This window comes from Suillus discolor, assembly GCF_016758755.1.
Source record: "Suillus discolor strain FC423 chromosome Unknown F5147scaffold_311, whole genome shotgun sequence".
Lineage (NCBI taxonomy): Eukaryota > Fungi > Basidiomycota > Agaricomycetes > Boletales > Suillaceae > Suillus > Suillus discolor.
Window position 1 is genome coordinate 1 of NW_024541558.1, and position 18,711 is coordinate 18,711.

An 18,711-nucleotide genomic window follows, 5' to 3' on the forward strand; every position below is an offset into this window, starting at 1 on the left:
GCGCTTTGTGGATGTGGAGTCTGGACGCTTTGAGTTGGTGGACACTCAAACTGTGCTTTGCTTTGGTAGCCCACTGCAAAGTTTTAATGATCCCCATTTCGGGCATAACCCAGTTCTAGGGTTAGGGTCCCCTTCCCAACAGCTCGGTTCGAGACTTTGAAGTCAACCAACCGCTGGCACCAAGTTCGACATGTCAGTGATCTGTACTTCCTTCCCCCCGATAATCCGTGTCGGAGCTCACTCGTTAATGAAGCCAATGTATAGTTCGTATCGTAGAATTCATGGATGGAACAGTGTAATTAACACCAGCCAAGCTCGCTCCTTCGTTGCACTGGCAGCTTCGCCTAGGTCTTCATCCCATGCTACCAACAGAAATTCACGCTCTGTTCACACGAATGCACGACTTCAACCGGCATATCCTGGCCACATACCACTCACCCCATTCGAAACCGGAGTTCTCGCAGTTGGCTCTGCACTCATGTCTCTCATAGATACTCGTCGCGCGGGCAAGCACTTCCTAATCTTTATAGTGGGTACATTTGCTGACAAGTCCATTAGACATGGTTGCAGCTTGCGGAGAAACCACTGCTGGGCCAACGCTGGTAAAGTTGAGGGATACAATGTTGGAGTCTCCAGAGGGTCGGCGCATTCTCAAAGAAATGCCACGTATCAATTCGCAGACCTTGGACTGGGAGAAGTTGCGGTCCCTCTCAGAGAACACCTTTGGACGTGCTTATGTGAGGTGGCTTGACGCTTGTAAGGTCACACCTGATTCTCGAGAGCCCGTGGGGTCATTTTATTCCACGCTATGTATACCAGATGCTCACCATTGAGGACCCAGGTACACTATATCGATGACCCAGAGCTTGCATATGTCATGCAGCGCTATCGCGAGACGCACGACTTGTACCACGCCCTCTTTGGATTTAAAGTCTCCGCCCTTCCCGAACTTGCACTCAAAGCGTTTGAGTTCACGAATCTAGGCTTTCCCATGACTGCATTATCCCTGGGAGCCTCAATAAGACTCAAGTCACCTCAGCGGGCCCGACTTTGGGGGGAATTCATTCCTTGGGCTGCGAGATGCGGGAGTCATGCGAGGTGCTTGCTTACAGTGTATTGGGAGGAGAGATGGGGACAGGATCTGGACGAAATGAAGAAGGAATTTGGTGTCTGGGATCCACCTGCAGGACTTACCATCCCGCGAGCCTCGCGTATTGACTTCCCCTGATACACACCGGCATGGCGATAAGTAATTGACATCTTTTTTTGGCCGTTTCGCGGGTCCTGTGGAGCTTCAGCATGTGGAACAGATAAATGTATGTCTCTTATTTCCCGTTGTCAACTTTTTGAGTCTGTGCACCGACACGGTTATAGGATCCAGAACGCCTGGACTCTGGTACGCTGTACTATTATATTTAAGCTTACATGGAGGTAGCCCGGCTCTAGGGAGGGAAGCTTCTATGAGCTAGAAACATCCTGGCACCTGTATCCAAATAGGTGCATGAAATTCTTTTCTTTTCCTGCTACTAAGCTTGCATTGAACACAACGTTAAAACGTGCAAATACTCATTTCCTCTGCTCGTTTCTCGTGTTCAGCACCCTTCACAGCAACCTAGACTCTTATCCCAAGTTCCTACACGGCAATAGCCACCATCACGACTATGAGTAACGACCATCCTGGATCAGTATTACACTGCTAGTGTGACTCATGATTGCCACCTCATTGAAATTGCAAACAGCCATGACAAAGTCTGTGACCTTGAGCAACAGATGCCGGCCACTCACTGCAGAAAAACGCAGATTACGTCTAGGACACATCGCACGAATCTAGACATTCGCATCACATTCGTCGCACATAACGCTCACATCACACTAGCAGCAGTGCTGGAACTTCATACTAATCCTCTCACTATGACCAAATCCAAGGTGAGATCACCAACAATGTGATTATATATAACGCAGGTTTACCGTGAGATATAGGACTTTAGGAAGTTGACCATGACCCAGGCCAGAAGAAGGTGGCCTAGTAATAATAAAAGAATGACAGCGTTAGATCAGGGTTAAATCGTTATTAGTTACTATGGAAGTGACCATACCTCTTGAACGAGTGTGATAGCATGGTGGTACACCACAAGAGCGAATGATGCTAGAGCCAATTGCCTAGCAGAAATGCTCGCTGACTGCGCCTATGCGGACATGACAAGTGTCGGATGCCTTCAAGTGCCAAGGACCCTTTGCTGAATCGCATCGAGGAAGGGTGGATTGACGTTATATATCACATATCCATCAAGGGGAGAAGAAGCTGATGGCACTGCATCTCAAATGCGTCTGACCTGCTCAGAAAAGAGAAAGAAAGGATAGCATGAATCTTACATCAAACCATACCTTTAGGGTGCATTACGTTGATTGCGGGGCGTTTATGTCGTAATACAAAGTAAAGGACGTGCTCTGCATATATTGTCATGTAATGGTATGCTATAAGACAATATCACTTTCTCACCAGTCCTCTGGCACCGTACTGAGGAGTGTCCAGTCATCACTGGATGTTCATCAACTGAAGGTCTAAGACAGGGCACCCAAAGTCTCTTGAGAATCACTGATGCGGGGTCCGTGTCAGAAGAAGCAGGAGTGTGGCATATATGTACTACTTGTCATCAACCATCCACAGGAGCCATCAGCGGACATCACTCGATATAGCACACGAGTCCTGTAAATCCCGTACTCAAAGCATAAGCTAAAAATGTATGGTTGAAACTTTGTATTGAAACGAGGAGCGAATAACCGTACTTACCTCAGACCGGCGAAACGAGGACATCTCTGAAATTGCCGGTTTGGGACAAAGTCTGAGCCAAAGTCTGGGACACGGCAGGCCCATCGGCACCCCTAAGCGAAGTATGAAAGTTGCTGTGTCCGTCACTGTGTCTCACGTTTGCTTACTGTCTGCAACAGCACCAAAGACTTACTTACATGGACGCTGGGAGCCTTTTTTCTGCCATGTAATAGCACAGTGCGCTTGCTGCTATATCATATATTGATCTCGGCCGGTTCTTGCAATGTGCTAGCCTCCTGACAAGCACGAAGAACATCGTTGGCCAAGTGTTCTAGCTCGGCGCAGATCCAGCCTCCGCGGTCTCCTTTGGTCCATTGGACTGAACCATAATGCTTGCAAGAAGCTAAGTCTCAATATCGTAAACGTAGGTCGGTAATCGGGAAAACGTTACACTTGTGCAGAATGTAACGTGCCAGTGGCACTAAATCACGTTGAGTTTGAAAATAGAGAATCGTTGCATCGTATGGACCAGTCCAAAACAGGGCCTGTAGTACGATAGCCTGAACCTAACATGAAGGACGCATCAACGTGGTAGAGTGAAAGAACCAGATGAATGCCATATGAATTCCATCCAGACTCCAACTTCATGTTGATACGGCTGCACTGTGGGAAGTAAATACCCTGAAAATAAACGTGAGAAACCCTGAGTGACATATTCCAGTGACGTAGATACTGAAAAAAGAACCCATTATTTTCAGTGTTGACGTGAGAGTCACGTCTGTCAGTACTTGTGACACTGACTAATTTTCAGCGTTCACTTTGTCAGTGCCGCAAGTACTGAATATTTTTCAGCGTTCACTTCGTCAGTGCCGCAAGTACTGAATATTTTTGAACAGCAACTCAGTCTGCGAATCAGCGTCAGGCACAACAAGCGAGTCCCACCACTGCAAACATCCCCCCGCAGTCAAAACGAACCTCCTCTCCACCGGCCTTGACGCAAGCCGCACCCAACGTGACGAAACTCCTATCTCCACTCAATCAGCCCTCTCATTCTCCCCCTTACCACACGCCTACTGGCTCGTCAGGCGGTGAGAGTGTGACTGCAGTGGACGTGGACTACGTTTCGTATAAGCGGGACTCATATCAATCTAATGGAAGCTCCTCCCTTAGGGTTCCCAGTCCGCCGCCCACTGTGCGGAAAGCCATTGTCACCGACGATGCTCGTGTCACGCCGCCTGCGGTCAGCAAATTTGCAAGCAATACACCTCCCCTGCAGGCCATGAAGACCCGAACTCCCGACAAGTCGCTGCCTGTCCAAGAAGAGCCAGAAGACCATATCGCAACCTCTAAGAACGGCGACGACTATGCTCATGGGAATGACTATAATGAGGACGCGTGAGTTGCCCGCACTTCCGGTGATTATCACTTATTCGTTGATGTCGTTTGCTCAGTTCCCTGCATTTCGGCACACGACCTGCAGTCTCCATATGTTTGCCGTTTCTATTGTTAAGAAGTAGGCTTCTGTTTTCAGGACAAGCGGCAATTAAATACACTGTACACGTTCCAGCTCCTCGTATGTATATATATCAACATTTACTCCGCCTCACTTTCATCTGTATTATACCCAGCACCATCAAAGGCTGGTTTCGCAAAACTGCTTCTGCGGTCAATGATAGTCCATTCCCCGCGACTCTTGACCCTCCCTACAACTCCTTTTACATTCCGTAGGTCGGTGATGATGCTGGCAAGGTTCCTTGAATAACGCGCTTCCTCCTTGGTAGCATCTCTACCCTCGGTCTGACATGGTCGAATGAGCGCGAGCAGAAGAGTTTTGCCAGCAAGCCCTAGCCACTGAGTGTCGTTTGACAACGAGCAAACCAGTATTTTCTCGAGACGACCATATTGCACCAACTGAACCACGTGAAGAGCTCCATTTACACGGTCTTCATATTCAAGTTCGTACTAAGTAACCTTGTCAAGTTTGGAACTAATGTGTGATATAGTAGACTCACTCGAACGTATGACGAGTTCCTTTGCTTTTTGGATGACCTGGTGGCACTGTGCGTCCGAATACTGTCTCCGCCATTTTGGATACGAACTTTTTTCCAGAGTGCCATCACAGCTGGAAGACGTGCAACAATCACTGCTCGCCTTCCGCCAATGAGTTGCTTGAAATACAATGCAACTTTAACCCGCTCATCACGGTCAGGTTCATATGAAGTCACTCGAGGGGGACGAAGAACATAAGCATCATCTGGTAGGACTGTTTATGTTGTTATCTCGAGTCATTGGATGGTGACTTACAATCTTCGAAAACAGTCTCATGCGTTGTTAGCTGGGACCAATCCCTCCGAATACTTAGTGACACTTCCTCCTGGACGTCATACCGAAGGACCACTTGCTGAAGGTACGTCGTATATAGAACTTCTTTGTTAAGGTTTCCCCAAGGCTGAACTCTTGACTTTAGTGCTATTTTGAATTTTTGACAATAGCGCTCCAGGAAAAATGACCATGTGGTCCACACAGGTCCGCATCGACGAATGTCATCAGCAATATGAAGCATTCCGTGAATTGGAAGAGTGCAGGCTGGTAATCTTGACTCGTCATGCTGATAGTAGTACCTTATAATGATATCAGCCATGTTCTACCACGTCCTGCAATAGACTGCTTACTTTTCATACTTGACTACCCAGTTTGCAATCCGCTGTTCCAATTCATCGATCTCCGCATGCGTGATTGAGAACTGTAGTGTTTTTTTCATGATCCAAACTAACTCGCAAAGGTGCTTGTGGTATTTTGTGTTCGGAAAACGATTACGCAGGAGTGTTGGGGCAAGGTAAATGATCCAGAATGACCATGATTCTGCTGTGAAGTTTGAGTGATCATCCGCGATATTGCTGAGGACTCGAACAAATGTAGCAGGAATGTTTGCGATTGCAGCAGCAGTTTCTGCTCCGATTTCAGTCCATATATGATCAACTATCTCATAATCTTCTTTTCCAGCGTCCATACCCTTGAATTTTCCAGTCCAGTGCTTGACAAGCATTGGGACAATATTCTCAAGGAAGACGTGCATCCATTCCCAAGGAAAGGACTTGGCAAAGTCAATTGACCCTACTCGCCGTCTGTCAGAAAGGTGAAGGTGGCCTGCACGGAGACCATTTTTCTTGCCAATCCTCTCCTTCTCCGCAGCAGTGTCTGCATCGTCCATCTCTTGCAGTACCTCTTCGAAATGAGCATGGCTGCGAAGGGGGAGCTGAAGGGGGTCCCAGTGTAGGTTCGGAGTATTAGGTTGAGTAGGGGGAGTTAATGGGACATAGTAATTAGTCTTATTTGCAGACTTATTTCGAACACCAGTGATCAGACATGACCGACATGGTGCAAAGCCATTATGGCCACGGATTTCCAGTAGTTTTTCTATCGCAAGGATATCACCAAGCTTGAAAATGTTGTAGGCATGGAGCCAGAACATTTGCTTCCCAAGGCTATCAAAGGTGAGTGCGCCATTGGCGAGTTTGGCACACTCGTTCTCAAATGGGACGAGGAAGGATGCAATATCTTTTGGAGATTTTGGTCCTGGAATGACTCCAAGGCAAATCAGATGTTCGTGGTGGGTGCGTATAGTGGGGGGAAAGTTGTAGATCTGGATAAGGATTGGTGTCGCAGAAGGCCCCTTGCGATATCGTCCAAACAGTAGATATCCATCAGTTGCTAAGGAAAATGCGATGTCATTTTTTCCAGAGAAGTACTTATAGTTTTTCTGAACGCCATCCACCAGCACGAACTTGTCCCGGAGAGACTGATAGATCTCACCATCAAAGACATCATTGATGGTATGGGGGCTGCTGTCATATTGATGGCGGTATAAGAGTTTTTCCACTGTATCTTCTCGGGCAAACAGACCCTGCAATTGAGGGACCAGCGGCATGTAGGAAAATTGACGTCTAGGCTTCCCTTGAACATCAAAACGTCTTTCTCCGCAGAAGTCACATAAATCACTGTGACTGTATCTTGCAGCATATGCAATGCAGGAATTGATGCAGCAATCTATTTTCATGGGCGTGATAGTAGTGAGTCCTTCGAAACGCTTGAGCATCTTATATTCGGAGTCGATGTCCATCTTGTGACTAAACTTCTCCCGCAGTTCATTGAATGTCGCACGCGGCATATGACTCTTGATGCGGAGACTGTGAGCACGGAGGTTATCTCTATCCTGCTCTGTCAACAAGGTATTGCCTATATTTAATCTCATTTGTTACTAGTAAATACTTTCCAGTAGCGATTAAACTTACAAAGTGAATGATGCAGTGCCTCAATCTCAGCATCTATATGGCCACCTCTCACATCTAACTCGTCTACACCATCATTTTCTTCTTCTTCATCATATGGAACAATTTCGTCTGCGTGACTCAGATTACTCGCAGCATCTTCATCAGACTCCTGATCTGAATAGTTTGGGCTTGAGTCTTCATCATGCTCGCTCATGCTCACATCACCAGGTGCATTGGATGCGTGAATCTCAGGCTCTAGATTTATTGTCTGTGGATCTTCCGATGATTCCGTGGGGGAAACGGAAGGTGATAGATTGATAAGTTTTGCTTTTTTGTAGTGACGGAGTCGCTGGCGATAACTGAGAAGGCGTCTGCATTCAAGAGAGCAATGGCAATACTTTCTTTTTTTGTTGGACATTGTGGAAAATAAATGACAGTATCAAGTAATGTTCAAGCAAGTAATCGTGGTGAGGAAGTGGTGAAAGTGTGATCAGTGGTGAAACCATTGTACATCCAGGAACGGCGTCCTATCGTTGTTCTAGCATCACATTTTAGGTAAACAATTTCTATTCTGGATGTTCATACAACGCATGTCGCGTGAAGTGTCAATTTCAAGTAAGTAAGAAAGGATAATACGAGCACACCATCAGGCGCAGAACCGAATGAATGCTGAGAAGGCTCACTGGTTGATGGCTCGGGATCGACTGGATACTCATCGTTGCACTGGAGTCAAAACGCGGCCGAACGCCTCCTCCGAACGCAGGAAGGTACATGGAAGTACTTGACGTGCGCGAGGATGAGCGTGCTGTTGTGCTCGCCTGCGGCTGGGTGCGTGATATCTATCGATTTATACCTTGACATATTGGTTGGTTATGCCATCCTTGCGCAACGGAACAAAGACTTCTCGTGATTCAGTTGAGTTGCGTGTCAGGGTAACCTTCCCAAGGAAATATCCCCTAGGGTGTGCGACGCGAACCAGAAGTAAGGCAAACGATGCCGAGATGGAGATGTAGATGCCGTTCTCAATAGACGAAAAGACGGTGACCAGGACTGCAGCCAACCAAATAAGAAACTCGAGGGGGGATACGCGCCAGTAAGAGAATGCTTGGGAAGGTGACGCGACAAGATCAGCGACCGCGTGGATGATGACGGCCGAAAGACCAGCGCTAGGGATCCAGTAAAAGGCTGGGGTAAGGCCATAGAGAGCAACGATGACAACCATCGCAGTGAAGATACCAGCCAGAGGAGTCCGCACGCCCGACTTCAACTTCAAGGCAGAACGGGAGAACGATCCTGTAGCGGGATACGCATGGAATATAGTGCCAAGCATGTTCGTCACGCCTATGGCGATGAGCTCCTGGTTGGGATTGATCTTGTATCCATTGACCCGTCCAAATGCTGCAAGTAGTGTGTCAAAAGGGCATAACGGTCAGATGATTGGTGACTTACATCTGGCAATGGCGATGTGCTCAAGAAGGAGAATTATGGTGGCAACAGGGATCTGTGGCCCGAGAGCTTTGACGAGCTCGCTATCGATGACAGGCGCACTTTCGTACCGGGAAGTCCCTTGAGAGTATTGATGATAACTTCGTATGTGGCAGCTCGAGTACTATGAAATGTCATAAATTGCGTTTCGTTCGAAATGACTGACACCCTTGCCTGAACCCGGTAATGCCCAAGAGGGCGGGAACCTGACCTGCAACTATATTTATCGCAGATCCAGTCATATACCCGCTGACTGCTGGTACGGGTATGAACTCGACAATCCAACCGATGCGCAAGAGGCCAATCCCGAGTACGATAAATCCACAAACAAAGGCCAACGTGGTGGCTATCAGTGGGCTAGCCCATTTACCAGGGTACTGTGCGTCTACAGCAATGATGATTTGAGCCACAGTTTGCAACATAACTGCCACTGGTCTGATAGAAACATCTTTCGAAGTCGCAAAGAACTACGAGTAAATTTAGCGCCGCAATTATCCAAAGTAGCGTGCACGTACGCAATATACAAGGACGCCGACGAAGGAGGAATACAGACCATACTGTGCAGGAAGCGATGCAAGCTACGAAGGCTTGTCAATCAACGAGAACAAGGGTCAAGATGGAATATTACTATTGCATATGACATGCCCTGTGGGACTAGCACCATTCCTACGGTAAGACCAGCAATAAGGTCGCCAGTGAGCCATCCCAAATCTGAAGACGTATACGATTAGCAGGCTGAGCTTGTCAAAGGGAGAATGAATTATCTCACTGTATCGGGTGATCCATCCAAAGATTGGAAACAGACTGGTCAAGTATTTCACCGCCTAGAATAAGATAGTCCAAATCAAACACTCAGGGTGAGGAAAAGTATAAGGATTTTGTACCCCATGCCTTGGATCTTTCATGATTCCCTTCAAATAGGTTTCAGTGATATCTGCAATGCGGCTGCACTCTGCGGGACATCAGAGTAAGAATCAGGACTGCTTGAGTAGCGACTCACAGTGTCCATGCCAACTAAGATGCCGGATTCTCGTCAATGATTAGGGACGCCGCGTATCTGTCACAAAGATTGATAGTCAACTGGACCATCCAACACCACGACATCGCTGGATCAGGTACGAACATTTCAGTCTGATGCTGCGGGTCACTAACGGCATCCAAGAGATTAATCACTAGCTCATTTGCGTGGCGAGAGTACATCTCGTAGTGTGAGACCGAGACTTCGGCCCTGAGGACTTGATGGAGTATCTTGCGATGTCGCCGCAGCTGCTCGATACTGCATCGCTTGAGGCGACAGGTTGAGTGGTACTGTCTGGTGCTAGAATTGGCGAAGGCGAAGGCGTAGGGCAGCATCTGGTGCTAAAATTGGCGAAGGCGAAGGCATAGGGCAGCATCTGGTGCTAAAATTGGCGAAGGCGAAGGCATAGGGCAGCATCTGGTGCTAGAATTGGCGAAGGCGAAGGCATAGGGCAGCATCTGGTGCTAGAATTGGCGAAGGCGAAGGCATAGGGCAGCATCTGGTGCTAGAATTGGCGAAGGCAAAGGCGTAGGGCAGCATGAAACGCCCGGAGGCGCAGAGGGTGTCGAAGCACTTGGAGGCTCGGTGAGGGAGGAGCGCTGGAGTGTGCCAAAGGAGAGATCGAAGAAGAGTTGGATATGGAGGACCTGTATGCGGGAGAATGAGTTTGAGGGGATGAGTGATGAAATGAACATAAAACGTACCTGATTCACCGTATGTATTCAAATGCGAGGCCGGGGAATATGCGAGGCCGGGTGAGATTGGGAGGCCGGGTGAGATTGGGAGGCTGGGTGAGAATGTGAGGGCGGGTGAGAATGTGAGGTTGGGTGAGAATGCGAGGGCGGGTGAAGATGCGAGGGCGGGTGAAGATGCGAGGACGGGTGAAAAGGTCTGATGTCGTGCAGAGGTCGTCGATGACCGGCGCGTACGCTCCCCCATAAATGCGGGAGGCGAAACGCTGTGGGACGACATGTAAAGAGAATGCAACGAGGACGCCGACGCCAGCTGTGAAAACGAGTGTGGGGCTAAGATGCTTGACATCGTATGCAACGAGCAGAGTGCAGCAGGAGAGCGTGTGGTTGATGCCACAGGAGGCGACTGCGCGGCTGATTGGCTCAGCGCCATGTGGGATGACTCCTCTGGCAAAGTGTCAGATAACTTTTGCAGATGGTGCACTGCGTCGTGGATACGGTTTCGTAGTTCCTGCGCTTGCTGGGGTTTGTAGGTGTTGTAGCCCATGGGCCAGCATAGGGTCACTGCACCACCATGAATGAATAGGCGGATTTGGCAACCGAACTCTTGTAAGACGAGTAAGGAGAGTTCACTGAGGAGGGTGAGGAGGAACTCCCTTCCACGGGCTGCAGCCATTGAGCAAGCTTAGGGTTAGGGTTAGGAGTTCGCACCTGCGCAAAGCGAGTTTGGGGGGGCAAGTCGGAGAACTTGTACATCTCACAGTACTAGTACAACTTGCTACACCCGAACCATTGGCGTCCGTGCCAGCTTCCAAGCCGCACTGTATGTATCGCCTCCAGTTTGGAGCTGAACAAGTCGTATTCGTACGTGTGTACATACTTAGAATTCAACCAGTCTTGGTGAAAATTTCGGTTGTAATGATCACGTGACCATTAACACAACCAAACATTGGCTTCGGTTGATGCAAACAACACGTAAATAACCCCTACCACTTACCACTAACCATGCCTCACACACGGACTATTAACAAGCCTTCTCTAGGAACCAAGAAGAAATTCCGAGCACTACAGAGGCAAGTTGATGCCAATGAGCGGGAGGTACAACATGTGATGCGTAAGTCCTATGTTAGCACTAGTCAAATGTCCTAACTGCGAAAAATCTAGGTGAGAAAGAGGCCCGCAAGAAACTCAAGGCGTGTCAGAAGAAGGGTGCAATTATGCGTCCTGATGGCACTGCCGGACGACATTTCAATTTACAGCACGCTATGAATCTGGATGATAGGGATACCGTGTATAAGAAAATTCGAGTAAGCATTTTTTTTCTATCTGTGTGGATTCTCACAGACATTCTGAAGTACAAGATCATCGAAATTGCCAAGGACAATGGTCTACGCCTCGAGACCACCATTAGATACCAGCCGCCAACGCTACTAGGCACCATAATCACATTGGTACATATTTTTTGTCCTCCTACATGCATATATGCGCTAATGATACTAATAGGCCATGCTCGAAATCCCATACCTCACACACTTTAAGGACGGCTGGCCCGTCAAAGATTTTTTGCAACAATTCTTACGAAATCACGCCAACTATAGGAGAAGGATGGGTTATGACGCGCCCAGCTCAAACAAGGTATGTAACAATGGCCTGTCATTTGACCATTGACTGTTCATTTTATATAGATCACACTCTCAAGCCATAACAAGTCGACTCGGACGCATACATCCACCGGCCGTGCGAAGTTGCCAGCTCCTGCAGCTCACTCTGACTCAGATGATAGTAGCGAGACGGACCCTGGATCAGATGAAGAATTGGACTCCGAGGAGATTGGGCCAGGAAGTGAGGGAGGTCTGCCTGCTGATATTGCAGAGCTCTTCAAGAAACGAGTCGAGGATTTTTTGAGTGAGCTGCACTCATATTATGTTGCTTGGCTGCACTTACGGCCCTTCAGAAGCCAAATGGGCAAAGGAGGCACTCCAAGCACCTCGCACTGACCCTCAGGTAAACAAAAGGCCCACGACAGCAGCCAAGACTCGTATTAGCGGTACATCCAAAGTCACAAGAACCAGTAAGAAGGCCAAGACCATGGCTCCACAGCCTCGTAGTAGCGGTGAGACTGCCATGGCAACAACACCAGTAAGTGACCTCGACAAACCCATGTGTAACTTACCTCCATGATCTGGTGTTGGTCAGCCACAAGTCCAGGCTCCTTCGACATCATCATCGAAGACAGTGTCGAAGATTCCTCCAAAGGTATGCCCGTTCGTGCATTTTTTAATCTCAAATAGTATGTAACCTGCCCCTAGCCACGCCCCCGGCCTATCAAACCCAAAGCAAAGACCTCATCCGAGCCAGCACGTCGTGATGTCCATGAAGACACACCAGCACCACATTCTGGATCCCAGCACAGCAAAGACATCCCAAAGTTCTGCCCAGATGATGATTGTGAAGACCATGTCCCTACTGTCCTGTCAGCCGAGCTTGTCAAGTTGTTCCATGACCGCGCTGCCTTCATTCAGCGGGATGGTGATGACACTCGCAACGTCCTTCGTACTACGCTCTACATTTGTTCTGCCATCAAATCTGAGAACCGTCTGGCGCAGCGACGTCGAGATATCACTCTGCGTGGTTGGCCGGTATCACCTGATTTTGTTGCACTAAATGATTTTACATGGTCATTGGAAGCTGACATCGCTGCACTCATTTCAGATCGAGGTGTTCGAGCTGAACATATCGTCTGGAAGTCATTTCTCGACTGTCTTTCCCAGTATTACAAAGAAAATACCGAGGAGGCGTGTCTTCATGCGTTCACAAGGGACAGGAAAGGTGTCTCTTCTTCAATCTACATTTTTTCAACAGCCGGCTTGTGAGTGTTGTACTTGGCTTTTGACAATTGCTGATAACTTTCATTCTTGCAGCTATGGTCCAAAAGGAGAGCACATCATTGCTCATGCGCTCGAAGGAATGTTTCGGACATCAACTCTCCCACTCAACGCCATTCGCCCACTCGACGTCAAAAAGTTCACAGACTTTATTCTTGTCCCATACGTCGCTACCAGTGCAATTGCACACAGGTTCGGCATCACCATCGCAGAAGCTCACACCATTCGGCTGGATAGTAGATCAGCTGGAATCGACTTGCATCCTGCTCTTGACTCGGACGAGGAACTAGACCAGATCTACAGGACCAACATCCAGCGCTCAAAGTCCAACACCAGAGTCGCTATTCATGACAACCAGTCTAGTAAAGGTGGTCCGCCAAGGTTGCGCCGGGCAACACTTCAGCTCATAGAGGTGCTTTCATTTGTATTTTCAGACATTCACTGACCGTCTATCCATCACAATGAACAGGCTACACTTCCACAACCTGGACCATCTCAACACCCCAATACCATGCAGTCCTCTTCTGACTGCTCAACTACGGCCTCCCGTCCACCAGACAGTGCACTCTCTCAACTGACTCCACTACCGCCAGTGAGTGCTTTTATGCTCATGTATATTTGATTACCCTGTCATCTCCACTCATGTCTCAGTCCCCTGCTCGAAAACGGACACGCAGCAAAACCAAGGCAGCGGTCATGCCCATTGAGGAAGAGCCTATTCCAGTGCGTATTTCTTCCAATGCTGGCTGAGTATGCTCACCTTGCCGGTCGATTCTACTACAGGGTCCCACCTTCAAAAGAAAATGCACCCGGCACCACTAACCTCTTTTTTCAAGCACACCTGACTTCATCTCGCACTGGACTCTTCGTTGTGGACTCGATTGTTGGACTCACCTCACGAACACTGTCAACTTGGACTCCTCGCACGCCTTTCGGAATTTCACGCACAGACTTGTTATTGTTATGTCAATTTTTATTCATAATGTATATGTCTTGTTCTCGCACTCATCCAGTGTATATTGTAATGATACTCATGAAGATTCAGCGTCACAAATGGTGAATTTACAGTGAGATCTTGCATGATTTTCAGCGTCTCGAGTCGTTATTTTCAGTACCACGAACATCACAATGTCAGTGTTTTACTCAGTGCTATTCAGTGTGCCGTCAATCCAATCTCAGTGTCTTCGACACTGAAAAATGTCACTTTCAGGGTTCCAGGTACTGAATTCTCGCGCAACCTATCTTCTTGTTCGAGCATGGACTGTGGTCATAATACAGAAACTCTGAAAGTCAGTGTTTTGGACGCTGACTTTCAGTATTCTATACACTGATTTTCAGCGTTTTTACTTCCCACAGTGGCTGGAAAGTTGTTGGTCCAGAATTCAAGGAAGAAGTGAACTGTAGTATTGCCAGTGGAACACTTGCACTTGCCGCGAAGCACGGATTCGAATGTCCGATCAGTGTTTGGTTCCAAACATCCACTAGCGCGTGGTGCTGAAATAGAATCGGAACATGATGTTCTTATGCTCAGGCTGTCCTTGTCACAAATCTGGTATTTAAACTTTGATTATCAGAACTGTTTATATCTGCAAAAACCAAGTTCGTCAGTGATAATACTCCGAGGTTGGATAGATCAAATAACTGCAGCTATTGGTATAAATGAGATAAGGTCTTGAGCCACTTTCTGGACACATTTGCCCGCATGTCGACCAGTGAAGTTCTCCCCCAAGGTGCAGGCTATGGCGTCGGTGAGTTGGTTTCTAATTCACATGTTTTAAACACTCATCTCCAATAACATTGTCAGTCATCGGTAAGATACATTGTAATCTGTCTTCTATCATTCGCTCAAGACGTCTAGGGATCGGACTGTTCTTCAGTGCTTTCATGGTGGGTTTGACTGCTATGCAGTCACGCTACACGGGCGTCTCTCCCACAGAGTCCGAGGAGTTTTCGTCTGCTTCGCGCTCAGTGAAGCCTGGGCTTATTGCTTCTGGCATTGTCTCTGCTTGGACATGGGCAGCAACACTAGTATGTCCATGTTCAACATCCATATCCACACATGGCTTAGCGGGCGATATCACTTAGCTCCAATCTAGTGCAGTTGCTTATAGATATGGCATTTCGGGTCCATGGTGGTATGCCGCAGGTGCGACAGTACAGGTCCTCTTGTTCGCGCAGCTTGCCGCGAAGCTAAAGCTCAATGCTCCCTATGCACACACCTGGCTCGAGATTGTTGCAGCGCGCTGGGGAACTACAGCGCATCTTTTCTTCATGTTTTTTGGTCTTGCGACAAACTTGATCGTTTCCTCAATGCTTATTTTGGGTGGTTCGGCTACTGTGACAAGTTTGACTGGGATGAGCACTATCGCTGCGTGTTTCTTGATCCCACTGGGTGTTTCCATTTATGTCGTCGTCGGTGGAATGCGTTCCACACTCCTTTGTGATTAGTAGGTGGATGTCGTACATGTCATATACCTTTACTCATACCTTTATCTCCAGTACTCATACAACCGTCCTCTTCGCCATCATCTTGACATTTATGTTCACCGTATATGCAACCTCAAGCTACATTGGTTCCATCAGTCGCATGCACCATCTATTGGATGAGGTATCCAAGATCTCACCTGTAGCCGGTAATGCTGGCGGTTCATACCTGACTCTCCGCTCCAAAAACGGCCTCATCTTCGGTGTTATAAACCTCATCGGCAACTTCGCAACTGTCTTCGAGGACCAGGCATATTGGCAGCGCGCCATTGCCAGCAGACCTTCTACGACTGTCAAGGCATACCTTATTGGTGGTTTGGCGTGGTGAGTTGGCATTTCTTTACCGGCATGTGCTGGCATTTCTAATTCAAGCATAGGTTTGCTGTTCCATTTGCATTCTCAACGACGCTTGGGCTTGCCGCAGTGGCTTTTTCTGCGGTGCCTGCTGCCAATTCTCCGTCACAAGATCCACTATCAAGCAACTTCATTCCCATGCTTGCGCCGCTCTCGCAAAATGCTATCTCAGAGGGTCTTCCAGCCTCGCTAGCTGCTGCGACGTTGCTCGGGAAATCGGGCGCAGCTGCACTTCTTATCGTCCTCTTTCTGGCTGTGACCAGTGCCACGAGTGCGGAGCTCATCGCAGTCTCTTCTATTTTGACTTACGATGTCTATGTGGTATGTTCCTATTCAGCATTCGGAAAAAAATCGCTTACTGTTGGTTATAGAGATATATTAATCCGAAGGCTACGGAGCGGCAAATTTTGCGTATGAGCCATGCAGGGGTAAACATCTTTTTTGGAAAATCTAATCTCCTGATCAATTGTCGTGAGTAGGTTGTTATCTTTGCCCTTGTGATGGGTATCGCGGGTGTTATTTTCTATTACATCGGAGTTTCCATGGGTTGGCTTTATGTCCGTGCATATATCCATGTGACCTATTGTGCCTGACATAGTTTGCAGACATTCATGGGGGTCATCCTGGGTTCTGCTGTCTGCCCAATTGCCCTTTGCATTACCTGGAAAAAAGCTAATAAAGTGGGCTGCATTATTGGTTCGCTCGTTGGTTTTTCCGCAGGTATTATTGCCTGGCTGGTCACCACCTCTGCGCTTAACCAAAAAGTGATCAATGCCACCGTACGTATCTCATACTCCCATCGTTTCCCTTTTGACCTTATAGCGTGATCAGACGAGCGGAGGTTAGATGACCGCCAATTTCAACACTGATGTGAAGCTGAATTGACTCAATGACTAATAGGCGACTACGAAATGCTCGCAGGAAATCTTGCATCAATCGGTGTTGGTGCCATTATCTCAACTACTGCTTCACTTATCGTGCGCAAAATGTTTCAGCCACTGACTCGGAGATCACGAGCTAATCAATTCTGCAGTGGCCAGATGACTACGATTTTGCTTCGGCTCGTGCAATCAATAACCGTGGTACCGCTGTTGCTAGTAGAAATGTCAATGACGAACTAGAGGAGCCAGAGGTCGAGAAGAAAGGTTTAGACGTGTCAGCATCATCCGCGACAAATGAAGCTCAAATCGACCCCGAGCTGGACCCAGTTGGCCTTAATAAGGCATTCAAGTTCGCTGCCAGAGCATCAATAGTGCTTGTTCGTGCTTGTTTCCTTGTAACTACTCAGATACTGAAGCCGCTTGCTCTACAGACTTTGGTATTGATAATACTTATCCCTCTCCCCCTCTTTTTTGCCCAGACGGTCTATAGCGTTACCGGCTTTTCGGTATGGGTGATGGTCGGTATCATTTGGATATTCCTGTCGGCGTTCGCAGTCGTGATATACCCCCTGTGGGAGAGCAGAGCCGCGCTTCGGCTCATTTCGAGAGGAGTGATCATGGTAAGTGTAGCATTTTTATCTTAGAGCTCATCTGATGGCGTGCAGGATATTTTCTCTCCTGGGAGTGGTAAATTTGTTGCGCCATCTTCAATGAAGAAGCCTGTCGAATGAAATTCCGTGACAGCTTTTTGGATAATGAAAGAACACTATGATCTACCTTGCTCATTGGTTATTTAAAGAATGAAATCATTTGATGGCAACCCTGGGAACATTTCTTGTGTATGAGTGTATCATCCCGAACTCTGGTCATCGGCGCCGCGCTGCTCCAAGATCTAAAAGCTTCGAAATGCTGGTTTACTTTGAGCTACTCGTTTCTGTGCCTCTCCCATCTGGTGACCTGAGGCTGGTCGATATGAGGAAGGACGGAGAAAATGATGTGAGCGAAAGCCTTAGCCTCAGTTTCCGCTACGCTAGCCACGCATAATATTCGCAGGTAGGTATGCTGAAATGATTCGGCTGTCGTAGGACCGATGTCGATACACATACTGCTGTGACATTATAACGCTCATTAATAAATAAGTCTTCCAAGGCAGCAAAATGGGCTACAGTAGCTTTTATATTCAAAGACGGGGTTGGTATTGACAAATGGCGCAGCGCAGGGAATAGGAAGAAGCGCACGTCTTTGGCTGGAATCTGGCATAACTACAACGACAACGATCGCAGCATGCATCGTGATTCGTCAGCCTGGAGGACTCCTGAGGAGGAAAAAAAACAGTGGTTAGAAGTCATACACAATATACGCACACGGGTAGCATGGCGCATGAATCGATGTGCCTCGTGCGAGGATAGTGGTCCAATATTCAATGCTTGCAGGTAGATCGAAAAAAAAAGTCCTGCATTGAGCGGTCACGGCGTTCACGGTCCAACTATGTGGCTCGTAGTGACCTGCCAGCGCTTGCCTTCTCATAGTTCCAGGACTTTGGACTCGGCAGAGAAATAGAGCTGGAATCAGTTCTACTGATATCCGTAGTTTGAGTACTCGTCAGTGCCACGTCACGACCGCGTCAAAGAGTTGGCTTTACAAGGTTATTCCATGCCAAATTGCCGGTAGAGATTCCTTTACAAGATCAGTTTCATTAGGTGGCAATATGCTTTGGGTTTACACCGTTCACTCCTTGCTTCAGTAGGTGATATCTTGCTCCACGCTAAATTGCTGCTAATCATTGCTTCGCCTCACATGGTAGCTGGTTATCATGCACCTGAGTCATGATCTGTTGGAATTGAGGTTACTATATCAGTTCGATTTAAGGT

General features: G+C 47.9%; 5 protein-coding genes across 5 annotated transcripts; 3 read left to right on the plus strand and 2 right to left on the minus strand.

Annotated features, from left to right (window-relative positions):
• The first annotated feature begins 39 nt into the window (after positions 1-39).
• F5147DRAFT_734074 (Coq4-domain-containing protein) lies at positions 40-1,486 on the plus strand. Its single transcript, XM_041439425.1, has 4 exons — positions 40-506; positions 559-785; positions 842-1,314; positions 1,375-1,486. The coding sequence occupies exons 1-3, from the start codon at positions 191-193 to the stop codon at positions 1,226-1,228; spliced, it is 930 nt and encodes a 309-aa protein (XP_041284348.1). The 5' UTR covers positions 40-190; the 3' UTR covers positions 1,229-1,314; positions 1,375-1,486.
• A 6,402-nt stretch (positions 1,487-7,888) lies between these two features.
• On the minus strand, positions 7,889-9,879 carry F5147DRAFT_802808 (sulfate transporter family-domain-containing protein; the record flags this gene model as incomplete). Its single annotated transcript, XM_041443311.1, has 8 exons — positions 7,889-8,439; positions 8,491-8,607; positions 8,693-8,993; positions 9,042-9,104; positions 9,155-9,237; positions 9,296-9,350; positions 9,411-9,471; positions 9,542-9,879. The coding sequence occupies 8 exons, from the start codon at positions 9,877-9,879 to the stop codon at positions 7,889-7,891; spliced, it is 1,569 nt and encodes a 522-aa protein (XP_041284349.1).
• An 88-nt stretch (positions 9,880-9,967) lies between these two features.
• On the minus strand, positions 9,968-10,912 carry F5147DRAFT_783145 (uncharacterized protein; the record flags this gene model as incomplete). The annotated part of the gene is made up of 2 exons (XM_041442802.1): positions 9,968-10,191; positions 10,249-10,912. The coding sequence occupies 2 exons, from the start codon at positions 10,910-10,912 to the stop codon at positions 9,968-9,970; spliced, it is 888 nt and encodes a 295-aa protein (XP_041284350.1).
• A 2,246-nt stretch (positions 10,913-13,158) lies between these two features.
• Positions 13,159-13,425, plus strand: F5147DRAFT_540928 (uncharacterized protein; the record flags this gene model as incomplete). Its single annotated transcript, XM_041430231.1, has 1 exon — positions 13,159-13,425. A coding segment is annotated over one exon (267 nt), but the record flags the coding sequence as incomplete, so codon positions are not given.
• Positions 13,426-14,651: 1,226 nt separating this feature from the next.
• Positions 14,652-17,590, plus strand: F5147DRAFT_734089 (urea transporter). Its single transcript, XM_041439426.1, has 12 exons — positions 14,652-14,869; positions 14,980-15,149; positions 15,207-15,568; positions 15,621-15,929; positions 15,983-16,280; positions 16,331-16,387; positions 16,439-16,516; positions 16,565-16,742; positions 16,860-16,936; positions 16,993-17,217; positions 17,272-17,460; positions 17,506-17,590. The coding sequence occupies exons 1-12, from the start codon at positions 14,824-14,826 to the stop codon at positions 17,569-17,571; spliced, it is 2,055 nt and encodes a 684-aa protein (XP_041284352.1). The 5' UTR covers positions 14,652-14,823; the 3' UTR covers positions 17,572-17,590.
• The last annotated feature ends 1,121 nt before the right edge of the window (positions 17,591-18,711 follow it).

Coding starts and splice junctions, on each gene's coding strand:
- F5147DRAFT_734089 (XM_041439426.1), top strand. CDS start 14,824: ATGTCGACCAGTGAAGTTCTCCCCCAAGGTGCAGGCTATGGCGTCG. Junction 15,930..15,982: donor CTTATTGGTGGTTTGGCGTG/GTGAGTTGGCAT, acceptor ATTCAAGCATAG/GTTTGCTGTTCCATTTGCAT. Junction 16,743..16,859: donor AGTGATCAATGCCACCGTAC/GTATCTCATACT, acceptor AATGACTAATAG/GCGACTACGAAATGCTCGCA.
- F5147DRAFT_734074 (XM_041439425.1), top strand. CDS start 191: ATGTCAGTGATCTGTACTTCCTTCCCCCCGATAATCCGTGTCGGAGCT. Junction 507..558: donor CATAGATACTCGTCGCGCGG/GCAAGCACTTCC, acceptor CAAGTCCATTAG/ACATGGTTGCAGCTTGCGGA. Junction 786..841: donor CACCTGATTCTCGAGAGCCC/GTGGGGTCATTT, acceptor TTGAGGACCCAG/GTACACTATATCGATGACCC.